Below are 20,523 nucleotides of genomic sequence, written 5' to 3' on the forward strand. Positions count from 1 at the left end.
CAGCTGGAGATTTATTGGGAACAGCTGCCGGTGGGATCTCACCCTGGGGTTTCTGGGAGCCATTTGCAGACTGGCTAAACACTGTGAACTCAGACGACCTTTGATGTGCATACCAGTTATTCATACCCTCCCTGACACTAGGGTCTTTGATCCCACTGAACATTATTGAAGTATGGTCTGGGTGTGGGGCAGGGTTTCCTAACCACTGCTGTCATGTTGTACTGTACTATATTCTTTGATGTGTGCTGTATAAACCATGGTAGGTCAGAATACCTTTGGCCTATAGTCCGAATATTACATGCTGATTGTCTTGCTGAATGTAATTGTTAAAGTCTTCATGTTATAAATGCCAATAAAAACTATTTTTTTTAAAAGATAAGCAGATGCTTCACATTTTCGTAGCAGAAAACAAATCTAAGCAAGAGCATTGAAGATTCATCCCTATTCTAAGAACTTCATTGAACAGTGAACTCAGAGCAACATTAAGGGGCCTCCTCCAGCGCTCAATGTGTGAAAGAAAGTGCCGCAGACCTAAGCTCTGAACAGAAGCCAGCGGCTAGTGCAATTAAACACCAATACACTAATTACCAAGGTCGGTAGTCTTTAGTCTACTACCAGACTCACTGCCCTTTTTTTTTCTTGCTCTTGCAGGTGCCTCCTTTCTATTTGTGATGGTTTTGCAGTCTTTTTCTTCCTGTCTTTCTGATCTGTCTGTTATGTTACGTTATCTGGAATTTATAAAGGGCACGGCTACTTCCAAGAGTGTCCCGGCGCTGAGAAAAAGACCACCATAACAGCTGACAGAAATTCACCCCGACCACAGAACCAGAAAAGCCTAGAGCTGGAAAAGCCACGTCTTCAGATTCAGACTAGAGGCCAGGAGGTCTGGGATCTGTCGCAAAGGGGGGAGTAAGGCTATTCCAAAGTCGAGAAGCTAATACACCCGGGAAAGCATCATCTTCGGAGTGAAGATCAGGCGCTGGGTAAAGGACCTTAGAGCATGATGAGGCGTGTAAGGCTGAAATCTTTCCCTTAGATATGGAGCCCCAATCTTGTGGAAAGCTTTGAAGACCAGGACTAAGGCTTTAAAGTGGATTCTTTTTCGCACTGGAAGCCAATGAAGTGCGGACAAGAGATGAGGTATGCGTCTTGTGTCTGGTTAAGAAGATGGCCCTAGCTACCATGTTCTGAATGACCTGCAGATGGCCAAGTAGGTACTCTGGAAGTCCCAAATACAAGAAATTGACTTAATCCAGTATCGACATCACTAGGGCCTGGACAACTGTTTTACGATGGGAGACTGGTAGTAAGGGAAGAAGATTTTTCAGCATTTTCAACGTTCCAAAACAGGCGCCTGACACGGATTGGACTTGTGCCTTCATATAAGGTGCAAAATCCAATTTGACCCCCAGATTTTTCAACGTATTGACATCAGACGAGGGTGGGCAGGGGGGTGGGGACATGTCTTGCAGCTACCAGGAATGCCAGGCTTCGTGTGGATGAGGGCCAAAGAAAATAATCTCGGATTTCTCAGAATTGCATTTTAGTTGGTCACAACTAAACCACGAGAAAACTTCAGAGAGGCAGTAATTTATCCTGGTCCCATTGAAGTCAAATCCCTTCTCGCACGAGAACAACAGTTGAGTGTCGTCCGCGTACGACACTATTTTCGCGCCATGCTTCTCAGCGAGAAGGGCAAGCGGGGGCCATATACAAATGAAATAATTAGGGGCTCAGAATGGATCCCTGCGGGCCCCCGCGTTCAAAGGCGGGAATTCTGTAGAAAAAGGAGGTGCCCAGACTGTTTGAGAGCGGTTGCTGAGAAAGAATGTAAACCATTTCAATAACGTGCCTCCAAACCCGCCCCCCTCAAATCTTTGCAGAAGTCTCTTGTGGGGGGCGGTATCGAAGGCCGCAGAGAGGTCCAGCAACACCAAAACTGCATTGCCTCCTCTATCTAACATGGCTTTAATAGTTTTGGCAACTTCTAGCAAGGCAGTTTCAGTACTGAAGTTGGCTCTAAAGACAGATTGGCTAGGTTGTAGGAGAAGGTTGGCCTCCACAAAATTTGTGATAACTTTGTTCACGTATTTCTCCAAAACCTTGGAGAAAACGGGCAGGCGGGAGATAGGCCTGTAATTGCTGGTGGCCTCAGGGTCTGCCGTGGGTTTCTTTATAAGGGGGAGGATTTTGGCATCCCACAACACTGTATTTAAAATCTAATTGACCATCGGGTTGATCAATTAAGCTATGGAAGACATAACTTTTACTGGACAGGGGTCAAATGGTGAACCTGACTTGAGGTTTTTCATTAGAGAAAGATTATTTGAGACCAATCTTTGGGAATTGCAAAAGTTGGGAATCCATGCTGCGCCAAGGGGGTGGATCACTCACTATCCTCCAACTCTGAGGGTTGACTAGCGAAGGAATCCTGAATACTTAACATTTTTCCATGGAAGAAGCTAGCCATACGCTTGGTCCGATCACTTGTGGGGACGAAAGGGCGACTAATAGAGGAGGGAGACGAGAAACTTTTTACAATATTAAAAAGTTCTCTACTTTTGTTGGCTGCCTGTTCAATTTTAGTGGCAAGGGAAGATTTTTTTCTCCTCTCAAACTTTTTTGAGACTTAAGTGTGCAGGGGCAGGTGTAACATCAAATAACCCCAGGTTAGGCGAAGCTACCAAGTTGCAATCTTTTTGCAGCGGGAGAGGGATTACTCCCAGGTAAGTGATAGTGAGGTCTACACGACATACGCCTACCAATATCAAGAAGGCGCTGTATGCTGTACCTGATCTTAAGATGCTGATTAGGATGACAAACTGGCAGCATTTCCGGCCCCGGCCGCCTCCGGGCCGCTGACAGATGGGCTTGCCTTTAGCGCACCCGCTGCGCACTTGCGCAGCGTCCCGCTTTAATGAGGCCAGCGTGAGAGCGGCGTGGAACAACTAGACCGCACCACAACTCAGGGTTCGATAAATTTTAGTAAATATAAATGCCCACACAGGTAAATACCACAAAGTTTATAAAGAGTTTTGAAAAGATTCTAGCAGTTTTAAAAACCATTCAGGGCATGTGAAAGAATGCAAATAAATTAGCAGCAAGGTTCTGCGAGACAAAGCGCTAATTTGTCAATTTTGGGGTCTGGCGCGTGAGAGCAGCGTGGAACAACTAGACCACACCGTCTAGAAAAGATGGAGGTGCCAGTCGGAAACAACACCACAACTCAGAGTTTGATTCCCCCTCTCACTCCGGTAAATTTTAGTAAATAAAAATTCCCACACAGGCAAATACCACAAAGTTTAAAAAGTGTGAGGGCGTGGCTTGGCTGCCGAGCGGAATGGCTGCCTGAGTGGTGAGCTCCGCCGATCGAGTTAATTAATCCGCCAACAATCCGTTCGTAACTGCCTCTGGGGCTCGGGTGTTGTGCCCTTTGTGCTTGCGAGGCTTCCCCGCCCTAACGAGCGAAAGTTCGAAGATCCTTTGCCCCGGTCGAGCCGCCTTTCCGACCTGCCTGCGCTGTGGGGCCTGAAGCGGCGTGTGACGCCGGGAGCTTGCGTAGGTGCTAGCCGGCCGGAAGTGTGGGGGTGCCCGGCTCGGCCCATCCTGTGTGTGCCGCCTGGCTCGGAGACTCGCTGACCAAGCCTGACTGCTGTGAACGGTGCCTGGTACAAGCGGCATCACCGCGCACACCCGCTCCATAGGCGAGGATACAGACGCCCGTGAACATATCGGTGAGGGACTGCGTTGCGCGGGCTTGACGGCGCGCAGACACAGCGGAAGAAGCGGTGGGGGCGCTCGGACGCCGCCGGAGAGACAGAGTGCCACCCGGTGAGCGGATTGAAAGCGGCTGACCCGCTGTGCGGCGTGCGTCCCCTGCAGAGCCTGGTACTCTGGGACATGCATCAGTAGACGCTGCTTGGGCCTGCTGGTGGGCGACCGCCATTTTGTCCAGTCACAGCTGAAACAGGTGGAGGTGGCTCGCTGCACTACTTTCCTTTTCTTTGCATGTGGGGGATGCCGACTTGTGTGGACGTGCTGCCCTGGAAGCACTGAGGTCGAACAACGCGGTGCCAGGGGGTGACCTTGCGGTGCACCTGCTCATTGGCATGGGAGCCCGACTCTTCACGGGACCAAGTTGCAGACGCCTGGCGTGGAGACAAGTCAAGTACTTTTCAAAAGCTGCGACCGCCGCCACTTAACTAAAAATTGTTTACACAGCATTCCTGGACAGTGGTTGGAGGCACGTCGGAACTGGACGACGCCATGGGCAAGCCAGACACGCGGCAGCCCAAAATCGCCTTTGAGAAATCGTCCAAGAAGCCGACGTGCAATGAAACGCCGGATCAGGAGCCTTCGGGTGACTCCCGGCCAGTGCTGCCAGCAGACGACATCAAGGCCATGTTCCAAGACCTCAAATCGAGTCTGCAAGGCATCGATGGGAAGATGGACGCTGTGGCTGCCAGGATGGACAGTATGACTAAAAGAATGGACAAGCAGAAAGGAGTAGTCGGGGTGCTGGAAACGCGTGTGACGGAAACGGAGGAATGCCAATCGGACCTGGACAAGAAGCTGCGAGGAATGGACAAAGTGCTCTCCCTGATCCAAATGAAGAATGAAGATTTGGAAGCTAGGTCCAGGAGAAACAACGTACGCGTCACGGGCGTGGCGGAATCGACGGTCATTGCGAATATGGAGCGCTACGTTGAGCAGATGCTGAAAGATCTATTTGGAGCGGAACTATCCCCGATGTTCCTGGTGGAAAGGGCACACCGCACGCTAGGACCAGTGCCCAAGCCGGGAGCTCCACCACGGACAATCCTTGCGCGCATTCTAAACTATAGGGACAGGGACACAATACTACGGCTGGCACGCAACGTGGCGGATTTGCAATACAAAGGGAACCGGATTGCTATGTACCCTGACTTCACGCTCCAGGTTCAATCAGCCAGGCGGGAATTCCTGTCCGCAAAGAAGGTGTTCCAACAGACAGGCATAAAGTACTCCTTGATCTACCCGGCGAAGCTGAGGGTGCAGGGGCCGGGCAAACCCACCTTCTTCACGGACGCCAAAGCAGCGCTGAAATTTGCCAAACAACTTGCCAAGGATCAGAGGGGGCAGACCGAGACCGACAAACGTGGGGACACTGACCAGCTAAGTGATGTCGAATAGTTCATGTGTTATGTAATTAAGCACTGCTGGGACCCCTGTTTTAGTGTGGGTCAAAGTAATCATGCCACTGAGGGAGATGGGGCGCTACACACCTATGCGGGGAGTTGTTGTAATTACTATTGACTTGTCCAGATCTTTACCAATAGATGCTCGTTGCCCGCTGGCCCTGGGGCGCAATAGGTCCTGTAGCGTACAGAGTCAGAGTTGCACTCGATCGCCCTGTCAAAAGTACAGGGTTAGTAGGCAGACACCTGCATACCCCGAGGGATGTATCCCAAACTATGGTTCGACCATGTAATGTTGTTGATACTTGGTTCAGTTGGGTTGGTACTGGGGGGGATGACTGCACGACCTGATCGGGGGGTTGGAGCGGGTGGGGCGGGAGGGATGGGGCCTGGGTATGTTTGGTTTGCACTGTTACTTCAGAAAAGCTCTGTGTTTAATGTGTCACTGGAGATATTCTATTTGATAGTCACCGATAAGGTAGCGATAGACTGCGAGCCCTGGAACTGTGGCGATATTGAGTCGAGTGCTTCACCTTCATCTTTTGGTATCACTATGGCCGCCAGAGAGTGCTTGACGTCTGGTGAGACTACTGCCTTAGGTGGGAAGCCCAGATTGCCGTCCATAGCATGCATGTCTTGGAACGTGAGGGGGATGAATGATAGGAGGAAGGCGAGATTGGTCCATGCCTACTTATCACAGAAAAATTTAGATATCTGCATGCTCCAAGAACCGCATCTAAGTTCCACGGACGCCCCACAACTGAAACACTCTAGATGGGGGGGGAAGTGATACATGCCCCATACTCGAACTATGCCAGGGGGGTGGCTGTCTTGATCCGCCGAGGCCTACACTGGGTGACACAGCGGGTGATGAAGGATGCGAATGGCAGATACGCTTTCATTTTGGGCGCGTTGTGTGGAATGCAGGTATTGCTGGTGAATGTTTATGGCCCGAATGATGATAACCCTGCCTTCTATGAAACTCTTTGGGACAAAATGCGTACATTTGGTGATGCAGCAATACTATGGGCGGGTGATTTCAATGTAGTGCTGTCTGACGCGGTAGATCGACAGGGCGCTGCCCGGAAACACCACCCGAGGGCGGCAGAGGCGCTGGGAGGCATTATCCTAGAGGCGTCCCTGGTGGATTCCTGGCGGCAATTACACCCCCAGGCGCGGGAGGGCACTTGCATTACGGCCCACAGGGCCGCTTGGTCGCGACTGGACTACTGGTTGATGTCCAGGGACTTGCATGCCTCGGTGGTGGCAGCGATACATCTACCGAGGTCGTTGTCGGACCACGCTCCAGTGGTAGTGACATTGGCCACACCTGCACAATACGCTCAGCCCTTCAGCTGGCGATTTCCGTCACAGGCCCTCCTGGACCAGGTATTCAGGGAAGAGTTGAGACTTAAGTTGGAGGAGTTTTTTGAGTTAAATGAAGGGACTGTGGAATCGCCTGGTACGCTATGGGAGGCGTGCAAGGCGGTGACAAGGGGACACTGCATGGCACTAAAAACGGGAGTGTTGCGGTCCATCAGGAACACACTAGATGCGCTAGAAAAGGAATTGGCGGCTCTCGAAGTTGAGCTCACTAGATTGCCTACTGCCCAAACCCAGGCGACATTCAGGGCGACACTCACTAAGTATCAGGAGGAGGCAGACAGAGAGGTGAAGTTCTTAAGTAAATACGCTCAGGCTCGGAGATATGGGGAGGGAGAGCACCCGGGTAGGACAATGGCTGCGATGCTTCGAAAGCCAAGAGGTGCGGAATATATTTTGGAACTTACGGATGAGACTGGCGAGTCTATCAGGGCGCCAAATGATATCTTACACGCTATGGCGGCCTATTATGAGGACTTGTATGCCTCTAAACTAGAACCGGGGGACGAAGTGATAACTGAATACCTGGACACAATTGCACTGGCGTGGTTTAACAACGGGGCACGGGAATACATGGACCTGCCGATCACGCAGGACGACATACGGTCGATAATAGCTGGCATGCCGTCGGGTAAAGCGCCGGGACCGGATGGTCTTACAGCGGCCTTCTATAAAGAATTCGCTGATATCCTGGTCCCCAGGTTACATAAGTTGTACATGGAAGCGATCGAAACTGGGATCCTTCCCCCGTCGCTCCGTGAAGCCATGATAATCACGCTTTTAAAGCCGGACAAAGATCCCACGAGCCCTGATTCGTACAGGCCACTCTCGCTGATAAACCTAGATGCCAAGATCTACGCTAAATTATTGGCGGAACGTTTGAAACCGATGCTGCCCCAAATAGCGCTGTCGGATCAATCGGGATTCGTGACAGGTAGATCGACCTCGCAAAATCTGCGCACACTGTTTGGTCTGCTCCACTACTTGGACCCGAGGGTCCAAGCGGCTGCTGCCTTGCTAGACGCCACTAAGGCATTTGACTCCCTCGAATGGAAATTTTTGCAAGCACTGTTCACGAGAATGGGCTTCAGTGGGCTTTTTATTCAGAAAATTTGCATCCTGTACAATTGCCCTACGGCGAGAGTGAAGGTAAATGGACAGATTTCGCGGACGATAAGTATTTCTAGGGGAACCAGGCAAGGCTGCCCCCTATCGCCGCTGCTCTTTGCCATCGCCACAGAACCCCTCGCGGCGAGACTGCGGCAACACCATACCCAGCGCAGTATAGGGTTCACTTCAAGAGGGCTCTTGGTGTCCCTATATGCCGATGACATGACAATATTTGTACGGAACCCGACTGACAATTTAGACCCCCTCATGCGTGAACTAGTGCGGTACGGTGGTTTGACGGGCATTACCATTAACTGGTCTAAGTCTACGATACTGCCGCTGACGGATGGTACGGTACAATGCAGCACTGAGTTCCCCATAGCCTGGGTGTCGGAAGAGGTGAAGTACCTGGGGATCCATATTAGCCGCTCGATACAAGACCTATGGCTATTGAACTACGGACGGGCAGTAGACTGGCTCGAGACGAAGGTGAAAAAATGGGTCACTCTGCCGCTGTCGATGACGGGCCGGATAGCCATAACTAAAATGGTTATACTTCCGAAATTTTTATATTTATTTGCCAACATACCTCTGCCACTTACGATATCTTTTTTTAAGCGCATACGCTCCGCGATTTTGGACTTAGTATGGGCGGGCAAACAGCCCAGAATTCAGTGGAAGGTTCTGACGCTTCCCTTTAAACAGGGTGGTCTGGCGGCTCCAGATTTTGAGCTATACGCATACTGTGCTCAGGCTCAATACCTGCATTATTGGCAGCACCCGATCCCGTACCAGCCTCATGTGGCGATCGAGACAGACGTGTCGGCACCCACACCCTTGGCCACGACGGTCTACCAAAAATACAAACGCTCGCCGGTGGACGTGAACACAGTTGAAACAACACGATGGGCCTGGCAAAACATAGCGAAACGGGCGGGCGTTGCTGAATTATATGCTCCGTCAATGCCGCTGGGTGGTAATCCGTTACTGAGTCCCTTGCTGGATGCGGCGATATCTGAAAGGGCACGTAAGAGCGGGCTGTTGGTCGCTAGTGATCTATACCCGGACGACACTTTTGTAGAGCTGGGAGACATCTGCGGTTCAGAGGTCCCTACAGCATCTGAACTACTCCTGTATTATCAGCTCAGAGCGGCGTGTAGGGCCAGGTACCCGATGGTCCCGATGGTGCCACCTACGGTCTCGGCGTTGGAAAACATATTAGCAAACAAATCTCCACATAAATTGATTACTAGGATCTATAAAGTAACACAGGATACGGCACCATGGATACGACCCGGTTCGAAAGCACAATGGGAGGTTGAGATGGGACTCAGCATAACGGACAAACAATGGGCGTGCAGCTGCACTCAGTTGGAGAACCTGTCTCCCAACTACAGATTGAGATTAATCCACTTTAATTTTCTACATAGGCTATACCGCACACCGGCTCAGCTCTTCAAACTTGGGTTGATAGCCGACTCTCGCTGCTGGCGTTGTGGCGCCATGGATGCGGACTTCTTCCACCTAACTTGGACATGCTCTCCTATACAGCGATATTGGGCTGAGGTGTTCTCAAAGTTGGGACAAATCCTAGGAGAGCAGTTGCCTCCGGACCCCCTGATGGCGCTTCTGGGAATGGTAGCCGATATACCCTGTGCCTCGAGAAAACTTATCGCTATGTTGCTGCTACTGGCGAAGAGACAAATTGCACTACATTGGAAGCAACAGGGCGCTCCTGGGGTAACAGGTTGGATTAACTCGGCATTATACTGTCGTGATCAGCTGACTACTTACTGGGAACTACTCCCGCTGAGGTCCAGACCGGCTGATATATGGCAGCCCCTGGCGAACCTGCTGGCTGGCACCATGTTGGATGAATGAGGGTGGACAGTGTGAAGATGCGAGAGGATGGGGGTTTTAGATAGCAGGAATGCGAGGGCCTGGATGAAGTGGCGATATGACTGATAACACTGGCACAGAGGGTGTTGTGATAGAGGGTGGGTGGACGCTAGCCCCACACCTGAGACTGTTTGGATGAGTAAACTGCCTGAGGTGAGACGCCTGGCATGTCATCGCCCCTCCCCCCCCCCCCCCCCCCTCCCTCCCTTGTCTATTGGCCGGGACTTAAGGGCTCGCTCCAGAGATGGTGACACGATACTCCATGTGTTGACAAGATTGACGTTACAAAACACAGAAGCTTTAGGTTTAGTTTAAAATGTTTGTTTCTTTGCTTTTCTTCCCTAGATATATCACATGCAACATGTTGCAGACTGTAAGCAAGTGTATATGACATGTGACCGCACAAAGAGATCTAATTGTACCTATTGATGCTGCCTGCCTCCGGGTTGTTGGCTAAAAAGCGGTGTATTAATTTGCAACCCTAAATAAAAGTCTTTAACCCAAAAAAAAAAAAATTTAAAAAGTGTGTATTTCGCTCTCTTGCACTCGGTAAATAGCTCATATGAAACAAAAGTGCCAGTTCCCAAAAATAAGTGCCGGTGCCCCCCCCCCCTCCCGCACCCCCTCCTTGCTGGCAATCACTAGCTCAAATTAATCACTGGCCACATCAAGTGTTGATAAGTCCCTTTTCCTTCCCTCTTCTTCTACAGAGACAGGATTCAAAAATTAGATTTACTTGTGCAATAACCACTGAGCTCACCTCTTCTACCACCACTCTGAACTTGCTCTTGGTGCTTAGAACTGGCTTCACGCCAGATAGCCACTGAACACCAGAGAACACTTTTGAAGGCCCGATGAGCACTTGTCCAGGATAGAAGCCATATGAATCATCAAAGAAGAGTCCCTGGAAAGGAAGAAAGTATTAGGCATAAATACACAACACTGAATTGTAAGAGTATAAAGACTTTAAATACTGTTTCTACAGTCCCAAAAGCTGCCCTAGCAAAGCTTCCACCATTGCCAGACAAAAAAACACTACTAATGTAGAAAGAAAAATGTGTCTAACTATGCACCCTTACCATGAAAATTTTGGAATGGGACCAAAATACACATTGCAAATCTAACCTACTCACTTTATGTGCAAAGAGTACCACGCATGAACTTCTCACCCTTAACCCATCAAAACATGTATGGACTACTTAGACCACACTAGACCAAGTGAACAATTAATATACTAAGATGGAGTGCGCCCATTGAGCTTATACTTACTGAGTCACTGACATGGGGGCAGACATCATAGAGTTTGGACCCATCGTCTGAGCTCATGGAACATCTATAAGGGGAACCAAAAGACAGAGCAAAGCAGGTGAAAAAGAGCAGAGGAAAAATCTTCTAATGCATACCTGTAAAAACACAAAAGAGAAAAAAGAGAAAAAAAAAAAATATTCTAAAATTGGATGTTCACCCAGGCAATCTATGTTCCACACAATGCAAACAAACTCCATTAAGGTTACAAATATCCCAGAGATTTTGGTCTTCACACTGTCACTCACCAAAGGCAAGAAGGAGACTAATTTAAGCAAAAATATTTATTATGGAGATCAAAATATCCCTGCTGCAAAAGCAGACAGAAAGGAAGGAAGCACACTGCAGACATAAAAAAAACGGACTTTATAAAACAGTGAAAAAATAAAGGACTGGCTGAAGCTGACTGACTAGCGCCGAGAGATCCCTTTGGGGATGATTCGCTTGCGCTTAATAAGTCCACAAAGTAAAGTAAAGTGAAGTACTAGTGAACTAAGGAAATGAGGCAAACCACAAGCCAGGACTCTCACTAAAAGGAAACATAAGTTATACAAGTCCTATTAAGAATGCTCAAAAACTGGAGTTGACCGGTGCCACACAGAGTGCGAAAATAAGTTGTCTTGAGCCTAAACGTAGTTTTACAGTTGATGCCAACACGGTTAACAAGAATAGAGGTCAAAAAAGTTGCCTCTGAAACCAAGCAATACCTTGCTCAAGAACGAAGAACCTAAACTAAAATGCCCAAACAAAGCTGCAACCAGAGCAGGAAATGGGTAGCCAACAGCTGGTCCCCACTGATGGGCTTGGTCTAAACTATTAGGTACCAGAAACAACAAGGGGGATTGGGTGCTGATTTTTAAAACCCATTGTGACAAGGTTCTAAGTATACACAACTTTGGATAAATGTGCAACGAAGTAGCGCCTATTTATTCTTTATTTAAAGATTTCTTAGAAGGAAATGTGTGGTTTGCCAATCTAGCTCACCATCATAAGTATTTCCTTTGAATTTCCACAGATCCAATGTCACCTATGTGATGTGACTCGGGAACGTTTAAAAGAGAAAAAGTTTCTCACCAAAATGGTCACTTAAAATTATAGTTATTTAAAAGGCTGTTTTTCTTTCAAGTAACAGTGCAGCCTAAACATGATTGAACCAATAAATGACAAATACGGACTGAAGATAGCCCTTTCTAGAAGCCTCCCTCAAACGAAAGGAACAAGTACATGTTTGGTTGATCAGAGAGAACGTTTGATCTGGCCACTTAAAATGCAGCAAAGTGCTCCAAAGTCCAATAGTGTTGTGTCATTTAGGCATTTTATCTTCAAAGGGAGGCCAGAAAAATTTCCATTAATTATGTCACACCCTTTCTGCTTGTTTGTAACAAAGGAGTGAGCACTGCTTATTAATTCTAAATGATCACTTCTTATTGAGAAGTAGGACTACAATTGATTTCTCACTCTCAATAACAAAATAGTGATTGAAAGCTGTAAACCAACAATAGATGATCTAGATAAGGTGTATACAATGTACTTCCAAGACTGCTTGAACCAGGCTAGCTTTTCAGGTTATCCCCTTCAGCATACTTTGGGAATTCTGTTACACAGCAGTAATCCTTTAATACTGGCATACGTCCAGCCCTGTTGGACACCCCAGAGCTATTGCATTCCTTAATCGCAGGGGAAAGTTAACCAGAACATGAAGATAACATGAAAGACAGCTAATGAAACCGGTTACACTGAATTGGTTTCGCTACTGGAGTGTCAACTCTGAAATTAGAGCACAAACAAATTTTGCTTACAATGCATTACTAATGTAAGCAACAATAGCAGTGTTACCTCTGGACTGAGCTTTGTACCAATTCGGTAAGGAGCTGGCCTTCTGCACAACACAGCGATACATAATCTTATTTTCTAACAGGTTGTTTTGAAGAGAATAACCCATGTGCAGGTAGCCTTCTAAGTGGGTGTTTTTTTTGGTCCACAAAGTATGCAATAACCCTTTTCACATCTAAAGGGAGAAGAATGAGGTATCCTGCAGAACTGAAATTTTGGAAGACAAGGGAGTGAAATGGTTTGATTATTGTGGAATTATGAAATTGCTTCTGGAAGAAAATAAGGAAGAGTTCAATTATCTATGGACTGTAGAGTAAGATGTGTGACAGATCAGTGCTTAATTTGAGCCGGTGGTTTCCAGAGCTCGGTACTGGCACTTAATTGTTAGCAGCGCTATTTATAACAGTGCAGCACATGGTGGATCTGTGTCTAATTTTTAAATGAGTACAACAGTCATTATTTATACATTACAAATGGCTAATACCAAAAACCCAAGCCATTCTTATAGCTTTGGGTGGCCTGGAATAACCCTAATTGTCACTCTTGTAGAAGTGTCATAGTTAGTAGTCGTCATTGCCAGCAGAGGAAGGGGCAATGGGTGGTGCAAGCTACAGTGACCACGTGACAAGAGTCCTGCCACTTTTGTTTCTCACAAATTAAGCACTGTGAAATAGGCATATGCATGTTTGTCCATCGTATTGCGACAGTGCAAACCTACCTAAAAAGGCAGCTGAGCGCTTTACAGGGTAAAAGACAAGGAAAAAGTTAACGACTGGCAGGAGAGGCAACTGGGTTATAGGCCCTTAATGCATTGTGAGGTAGTGTTCTTTAAAGAGGTGCATCTTCAGCTCTTTCCTAAAGTGGAGCAACGTCCACAAGAAATGCTACTTCACAAGACAAGTATTAAACAGCACGGGTGCACCGTTTCAAAGAAGGTGTCCATTAACTTGGAAAAGACTACATTTACTTGGCAAGAAAATTAATGCCTTTTGACTGAGAGAAAGACGTTTTTTAAGCCTTCAAAATAAAGTTGTTTGTTAGCTGGTTCTCTAACAGTGATGTCTTTTATAGAATCATATGCTATCTGTATATTCATGCACCAGTAAAGCAAACAAGGCACAAGTTATGTCCATTTGGTATAAAAGACTAGCAATGGAGCTCTTCACTAAGCGCTGTTGGGCTCACTTTTATCCATACTTACAAGACGCACAATGACTGCACCCTCGAACAGTCCCCTTTTACAGATTGGTAGCATGTCTTATGTAAGCACACAGTAACAAACAATGCACAAGTGACAGGTCATCACTGGCATAATGTCTAAATATCGTCTCTATTAAGAAAAGATTCATCACATTTTTGGTGAAGCAAAGTATTTATTCTAATGGAGCATTATCGTTTTTTGACCGTTCAGCATCCTCTTCCACAGTCAGTAAGCTTTTTCCGACATAATTGTCAGAATCAACCTTAAATTTTACATTGGGCGGGAAGCAAAGGAAGCAGACAAAGGGGTGCAACTGCTTCCAAGCCAAGGTCAACTTTACGCTAGGCACTGTAATTGATGTCAGAGGCACAATCAGTACGGACATTAAGGACCCTCCCTACCCCTGGTGAGGCAGTTGCCATGCTGAGTAGTGGGTAGGATGGTTTAGAGTCCCATGAAGAAGAAGGTGCTGGGGCCAGAATGGCAGTGAGGACATCAGCTCTAGTGGAAACTTCTCCTTAGAGCTAGGGAACAACTCTGGAGACTAGGTAGGTCATTTTCAGGGAGGCCCAAGCAAACAGGTAACCTCTGGTCCAGAAATCTCAGTATACCCCAATTAGTACGTTGAAATATGTGAAGCTTTAGATGTGGGTACCATTTTCAATTTACGTTTGGGCCGTTTTCTTGATTTTCCAGATCCCTGATCAGATGTAAAACCCAAACTTTCACTTTTCTTGTACATGTAATTTTGCATGCCACATTTAGTGGCATCTCTCAGGATGACCCTCGCCCCCTCCCCCTTTACACACAGTGCAGGTCGGCATGATATATACCTTTGGAGCATATTGGGGCCAAGCTTTAACTCCAAATGAGCTGTAGAAAGTAAATGATGGAAGGAAACAAACATTGTAATATTCCACAAAAAGGGTAAACCTAAAGATGAACCCTGTGCTTATCGACCGATATCCCTTATTAATTCAGACACAAAGATTTATGCCAAAGTTCTGGCTAATAGACTGGGGAGGGTCATCGTCGGCCTGGTAGCATGGGTTCATACCGGGTCGTGGAACAACGGACCATGTGAGACGGGTAATCACTATTTGATATCCATGCTGCCCGGGGGGGGATCAGATGGCTATGATCCTCCTCGACGCTGAGAAAGCGTTTGATCGTGTCACTTGGCGGTTTTTATGGGGGTTATTGGTCCGAAGAGGTTTTGGTCCTAAAATAATCAATGCAATTAAAGCAATGTATTGTGACCCTAGAGCCCGGATCCAGATGATGAGGGGAAGCTCGGAAGAAATTTTTAATATCTCGTGGGACACGACAGGGGTGTCCACTGTCCCCAATACTTTTCGTAGTATGTAGAGACTACGAGACAAAAATTCTGGCATACGCCGATGATTTGGCTGTCATAACTCCTAACCCGGAACGGGCAATAAGAGCTCTTACTAACATGGCCAGGGATTTTGGTAATTATTCTGGATCCCGTCTTAATGAAAACAAGACTCAAATAATATGCACTAATAATATCGTAAAACAGGATACTAGGTGGGTTGACTCGGCAATATATCTAGGGATTAGGATAACACTGGCAGTTAACTCTATAATTGAAGACAACTTTGCTCCTCTGGTCACCTCCATTACGCATGAATTGAAAAGAATAGATACTATTCATCTTTCCTTAATTGGGCGAGTAAACGTTTTAAAGATGACTATGCTGCCGAAAATTCTTTCTTTTCCGTTCAATTCCGCTTCTGGTTGGTGAGGGATGGATCAAAAATCTAGAAGCAGTATTCTCAAACTTTCTATGGTCCTATGGCAAAATTAGAAGGTCCCTAACATATTTATCACTCCCGCAAGAGAGGGGTGGTTTGGCAGCACCTAATATTAGATTCTACCAATGGTTATGCCTTATGAGCAACATGACTGTATTATTGGATACTTCTCCTAATCACACTGACCCATCTGAGCCTCCCTCTATATTTAAACTACTAGTGGGTGATGATGCTCAAGGGCTGCTACTGCGACGAATAGAAAGGGGGTACTATAAAAGAACAAAATATAAAACTATGGATGGAATATGGAAAATGTGGAAAGCTATCCAGAAAACACTACTAATTCCTAAATTCAACTATTATACACCACTATGGGATTCTAAAATCTTCCCTCAACTGAGCAATGATAGGATGGGGGCTATTTGGGAACAACAAGGAATCAGATGAATGGGGGACATTTTTGATAAGGTCACTGGGAATCTACTTGCTTTTACGGATATTCAAACTAAATTTGGCATCCCCTCTTCCCACACTTTTAAGTATCTTCAGATTTACCAATCAATTAATGGGATTAGGCCCCGCATTGATCCAGGAGGGGAAATCAATATAATTAAGCATATTCTTGGAGGCGCAGCTCGGATTAAAATTATATACAAACCGACTCAATACTAGATGATATGGATAAAGTAGAAACATCTTGTATGACGAAACTGGCGGACCCTAATTTTGACCTTGAGAAGTCCCTCCAGCTTGCCAATAAAGTGTTCCGCTTTACCAACCTAAGGTCACAACAATATAAAGTCCTTTTTAATTTATATTTTACCCCGGCCAAAACCTTTAAATGGGGTAAAAGGGACGATGATAAGTGTCCGAGATGCCAAGAGGGACCTGCCGACCTAATCCACATGTTCTCGCAATCTAAAAAAATGAGGGGAATATGTGCTGAAATTGAGAAGTTTCTGGGGCTGCTAGGTATCCAGGTAAACATACCCTTATAATATCTGGTATTGGTAACAATCATGATTTAGAATGGGATAAGGAGGCTTTCTTATTTATATGTGTAGCAGTCCTTCGGATCCTGGTGGCAGGAGGATGGAAGGATAACGCTGCTCCTACTTTTCAAATCTGGCTTACTAGATTGCTAGGTATCCATAACACTGAAGCCCCTCTTTATAAAAACAGGGGAAAAAAGATGAGGTTGTGGGGGCTCTGCGTTTGGGCTCCCCTCACATTGTAGAGACAAACCCCCTAATAGGTTATTACTGTGTCTGCATATAGATATTAATATCTAACCCAATGTCTAACCTATCTTTTATCCTTTATGCTTTATCCTTGATCTTTTATCCCTATTGTATATCCTCTTGTTAACTCTAATTACCCTAGTATTGTTCATTCTGTTTTCTACGTTTTGTAATATATTTCACTATAACATTCCATGCTTAAAATGTTGGTTTTCTGTTTATGAATTTACGGATCCAATGTATTGTACCAGGTAAAATGAAAATACAAAATAAATATAAAAAAAAATAAAGAAAGTAAATGATGCCTACACTATACATTTAGCCAAAGTGTCAATCTACCACTTGGATTTTCACATGGGCCAAACTATCTGTCACTAAATGTCAATACAGACATACAATCTCTTGATGGCATTACAATTAAATGTATATTACTGACAGCAAATACTGTGGGTCTATACCCAATGGGGGGTTGGATTATTAAGGACGGTTTTTGGCATGGTGACAAATCTGGTCTGGAAACACACGTCGATTTTTGTAGCTTTTATAACAACCTATACATATTCTTCCAATGAAGTTTACTCAAAGCAGGGTGGCCTATCTGTATCAGTATATCTGTACGTGTATATTGCCAGGTTACCTGATCCTAAGATCTACTTTGTTATGCAGCAATTTTTAATTAAACCTATGCTACCATCGAGAATATGACAAAATAAGTAACAAGAGCTGCCATAATCCTAATGAGAACCTGGACTTATGACACATAATCAAAACAATGATTCACCTGGAATTACCAGTCTACAAGTATGATAATACAGAGCAATTGCAAGGCATCAATACAAACATCCCAACCACACTATTGCCACAATAGTGATTTATTGTCATTTAAGTGTAACATGTAGATATTACTGACAAAGCATAAAAAAACACGACACACCCATAAATAGCAAACCGAACAACTGTTTCTTCACACTGGGGCCCCCTGCACAAACAGAAATGCATATATACAAAATTGCACTTTCAAGTAGGTGTCCCAAAGCGCACACTAACAGTGAATATGAAACTGAATAATTTAGGCGACATTTCAAACGAGTTTGAATTACTGGTTAGTCTTCAGGAAAGTCAAATGTGAAGGAATACCAGATTATGGTAAGCCACTGTATGTTTGACTTCTCAAGTCACCTAAAATGGGAAAAAACATTTTCCCGCAGTCATTACCAGCAAGTCTTTACCATGCATACCTTTACAATGAAAATGCAAGCATATCGCGCGTAAGTGAAATGATATAGATTTCACTTACTTGCGATATACTTGCATTTTCATTGTAAAGGTGTGCATGGTAAAGACTATATAGATATATATTTATAACTGTGCCTATGTGACAGACTTCTGAACCTTTGTTCACGCATGAGATGGGGTACACTACCCATGATATGGCTGCTCTGTGCGCATTAATCCAATGGAATTGACATGATTATGCACATTTGTATATAATTTTCGTAATATGAATTATATTCACAGAGAGGGCAGCACTCATTTATAGCTTAGCCGCCTTTAATTGAAAGATTAACGAAAGGCAATACTGTGAAGGTATACGATCAGTATAGTCGGTCTTCTATGTTTATTAACATCAACATAACTTGGCAAAGCAAAACCTTTTTAATTCAGTCGGAAATTCTGCGATTGACTGCGTTTTTATCTGATTTTATTTTAAGGTAATATTTAGTGCCGAGGGGGCCCCTTGGAGCTAGGGGCACCGCGTGGGCTGCGGGGGCCTGTGTTACGCCCCTGGTCTCAAGTTGCATTAGAATTTGTAAAATCTATGTCTAAGCACTGTACCCTGCACCACTCTACTCAAAGCATAGAGCAGACAGTTTCAGAGTACTCTATGCCACTCTACAACTGTTAGTTGCTTTGCCAATGCTGGTTACAGAAGGAAACTGCAGCACGCACATGGAGTAAAGTGAAGCAGTGGGGAGTGTCTACTTTGGGGTCAGAGGTGTTCAAAAGGTTCTATACCGAGAGTGCACTGGGTAGCCTGGCTATGGTCAGTGAGTTTTGTTTGATTGTGTGTAGGCAACAAGGTGGGATAGGGTGTGCCTGGTCATATCAGAAAGATATATGTAATGTATAGTGCTTAGCTTTGAACACAATGGTCAGTAACTTGTACTACACCCTTTACGTTTTGCGATAGTGGGGAATGTGTAGTAAGAAAGATTAGTAGCTCACAGTTACTAACTGCATCATTCATTAAGTACTATGTATGGTTGCTCCAGAGTCCCCTGCTACAAGTCTAAATCAGTACTGCAAGTAACATAGTCGAGTAGGAAACGTTGCTGACCAAGAATCCTAGTGCTCTTCCAGGGGAATCCTCACCAAAATCATAAGCACTGAATAGTCACACCCATGTGGAGGGACCACGGATCATGATTGATACACACACACATAGATATGGATATATATCAATTACCAAATCCTCGAACCACCTCCGGCCAGGAAAAGCCGGCGAAGAAGAAGAACAGACCACAATAAATCGTCAAGATGTTCAGTTTATTTTCTTTTTGCCAAGTTTGTCAAAGATGACGCGTTTCGGGCGTGAAAAGCCCTTGATCACATAACGTCCACAGCAAACAACTCTCTTTTTAAATGCTTCGTTTCTGTACTCCTCCCCCCCCCCCCCCCCAACACCATGTGATTGTATCATGTGAGCATCAACAGTGAGGAAATGCTAATATTCGACCGACATGTAACAACAATTTTAAAGACATTTGAAGGTACGTGAAATTCATTAAATAAACCCCCGCATTTTGCATATCGTACAATTGCTGTATAAATACAGACATATAGAACAACATAAAAATATATATATGGCGGCAAGATTTACAATCTCTGGAATATTATACACACACACACACACAAATATACACACATACATGAAAATAAGATACTGACTTGTAACTGTAGTTCTCCAGTATTTGAAGCTTTCATAGACTCACATGCTTGAATCATTCCCCGTCGTAGAGATGGGAGTCCCCGGTACATCAAAAAAGCAATGCTAAACCAATACAAAGCAGAAATTAGGCCATGACCCATTTCAGTTTTGTAACCCATATCTCTCGTTTTGTAAACGAGACCCAATGTAATTCTTGCACCTAACTGGACCCTTCGCTCTCTAGAACATTCCTGAGAGAACCTTAGACCTTCAGATTTTCAGAGCACTTGTACAAAATATAACCCTGGAAAATTCCAAAAGGTGAGTCTAACAGGGAAGGAGGGTGAATCTCATGAATCTACGAGAGCTTCCAATACTGGAGAACTACAGTTACAGGGTAAGTAACTTATTTTCTTACTCCAATATTGGAACTTTCATAGATTCACATGCTTGAATCAGAGTAGATAGCAGTCAGTAGCACAATTGTTTTCTACTTAAATAATGTAAGAGTGTGCTTTAAATTGTCAATCTGTAGGGAAGATAGCTTTAATTGACAAAAACAGTCCCCAAACTGATAAATACTCCATGCTTAACATCTACAAATTTAAAACAGTATAAAAACAAACACTTATCAGGGTAAACATCATGTTATAAACCTCTACACAGA

The 20,523-nt window shown here is 45.3% G+C and overlaps 1 protein-coding gene across 1 annotated transcript in view; it reads right to left on the reverse strand.

The window, feature by feature from the left end:
* UBE2O (ubiquitin conjugating enzyme E2 O) overlaps positions 1-20,523 on the reverse strand; it is a 736,961-nt gene that overhangs the window by 580,377 nt on the left and 136,061 nt on the right. The window contains exons 5-6 of the mRNA XM_078654595.1: positions 10,839-10,902; positions 10,330-10,473 (exon numbers count right to left, since the gene is read on the reverse strand). Of these exons, the coding sequence (XP_078510721.1) occupies positions 10,330-10,473; positions 10,839-10,902 (208 nt within the window). The remainder of the gene's footprint in view (positions 1-10,329; positions 10,474-10,838; positions 10,903-20,523) is intronic.

Source organism: Lissotriton helveticus, chromosome 7 (assembly GCF_964261635.1).
Source record: "Lissotriton helveticus chromosome 7, aLisHel1.1, whole genome shotgun sequence".
Classification (NCBI taxonomy): Eukaryota; Metazoa; Chordata; class Amphibia; order Caudata; family Salamandridae; genus Lissotriton; species Lissotriton helveticus.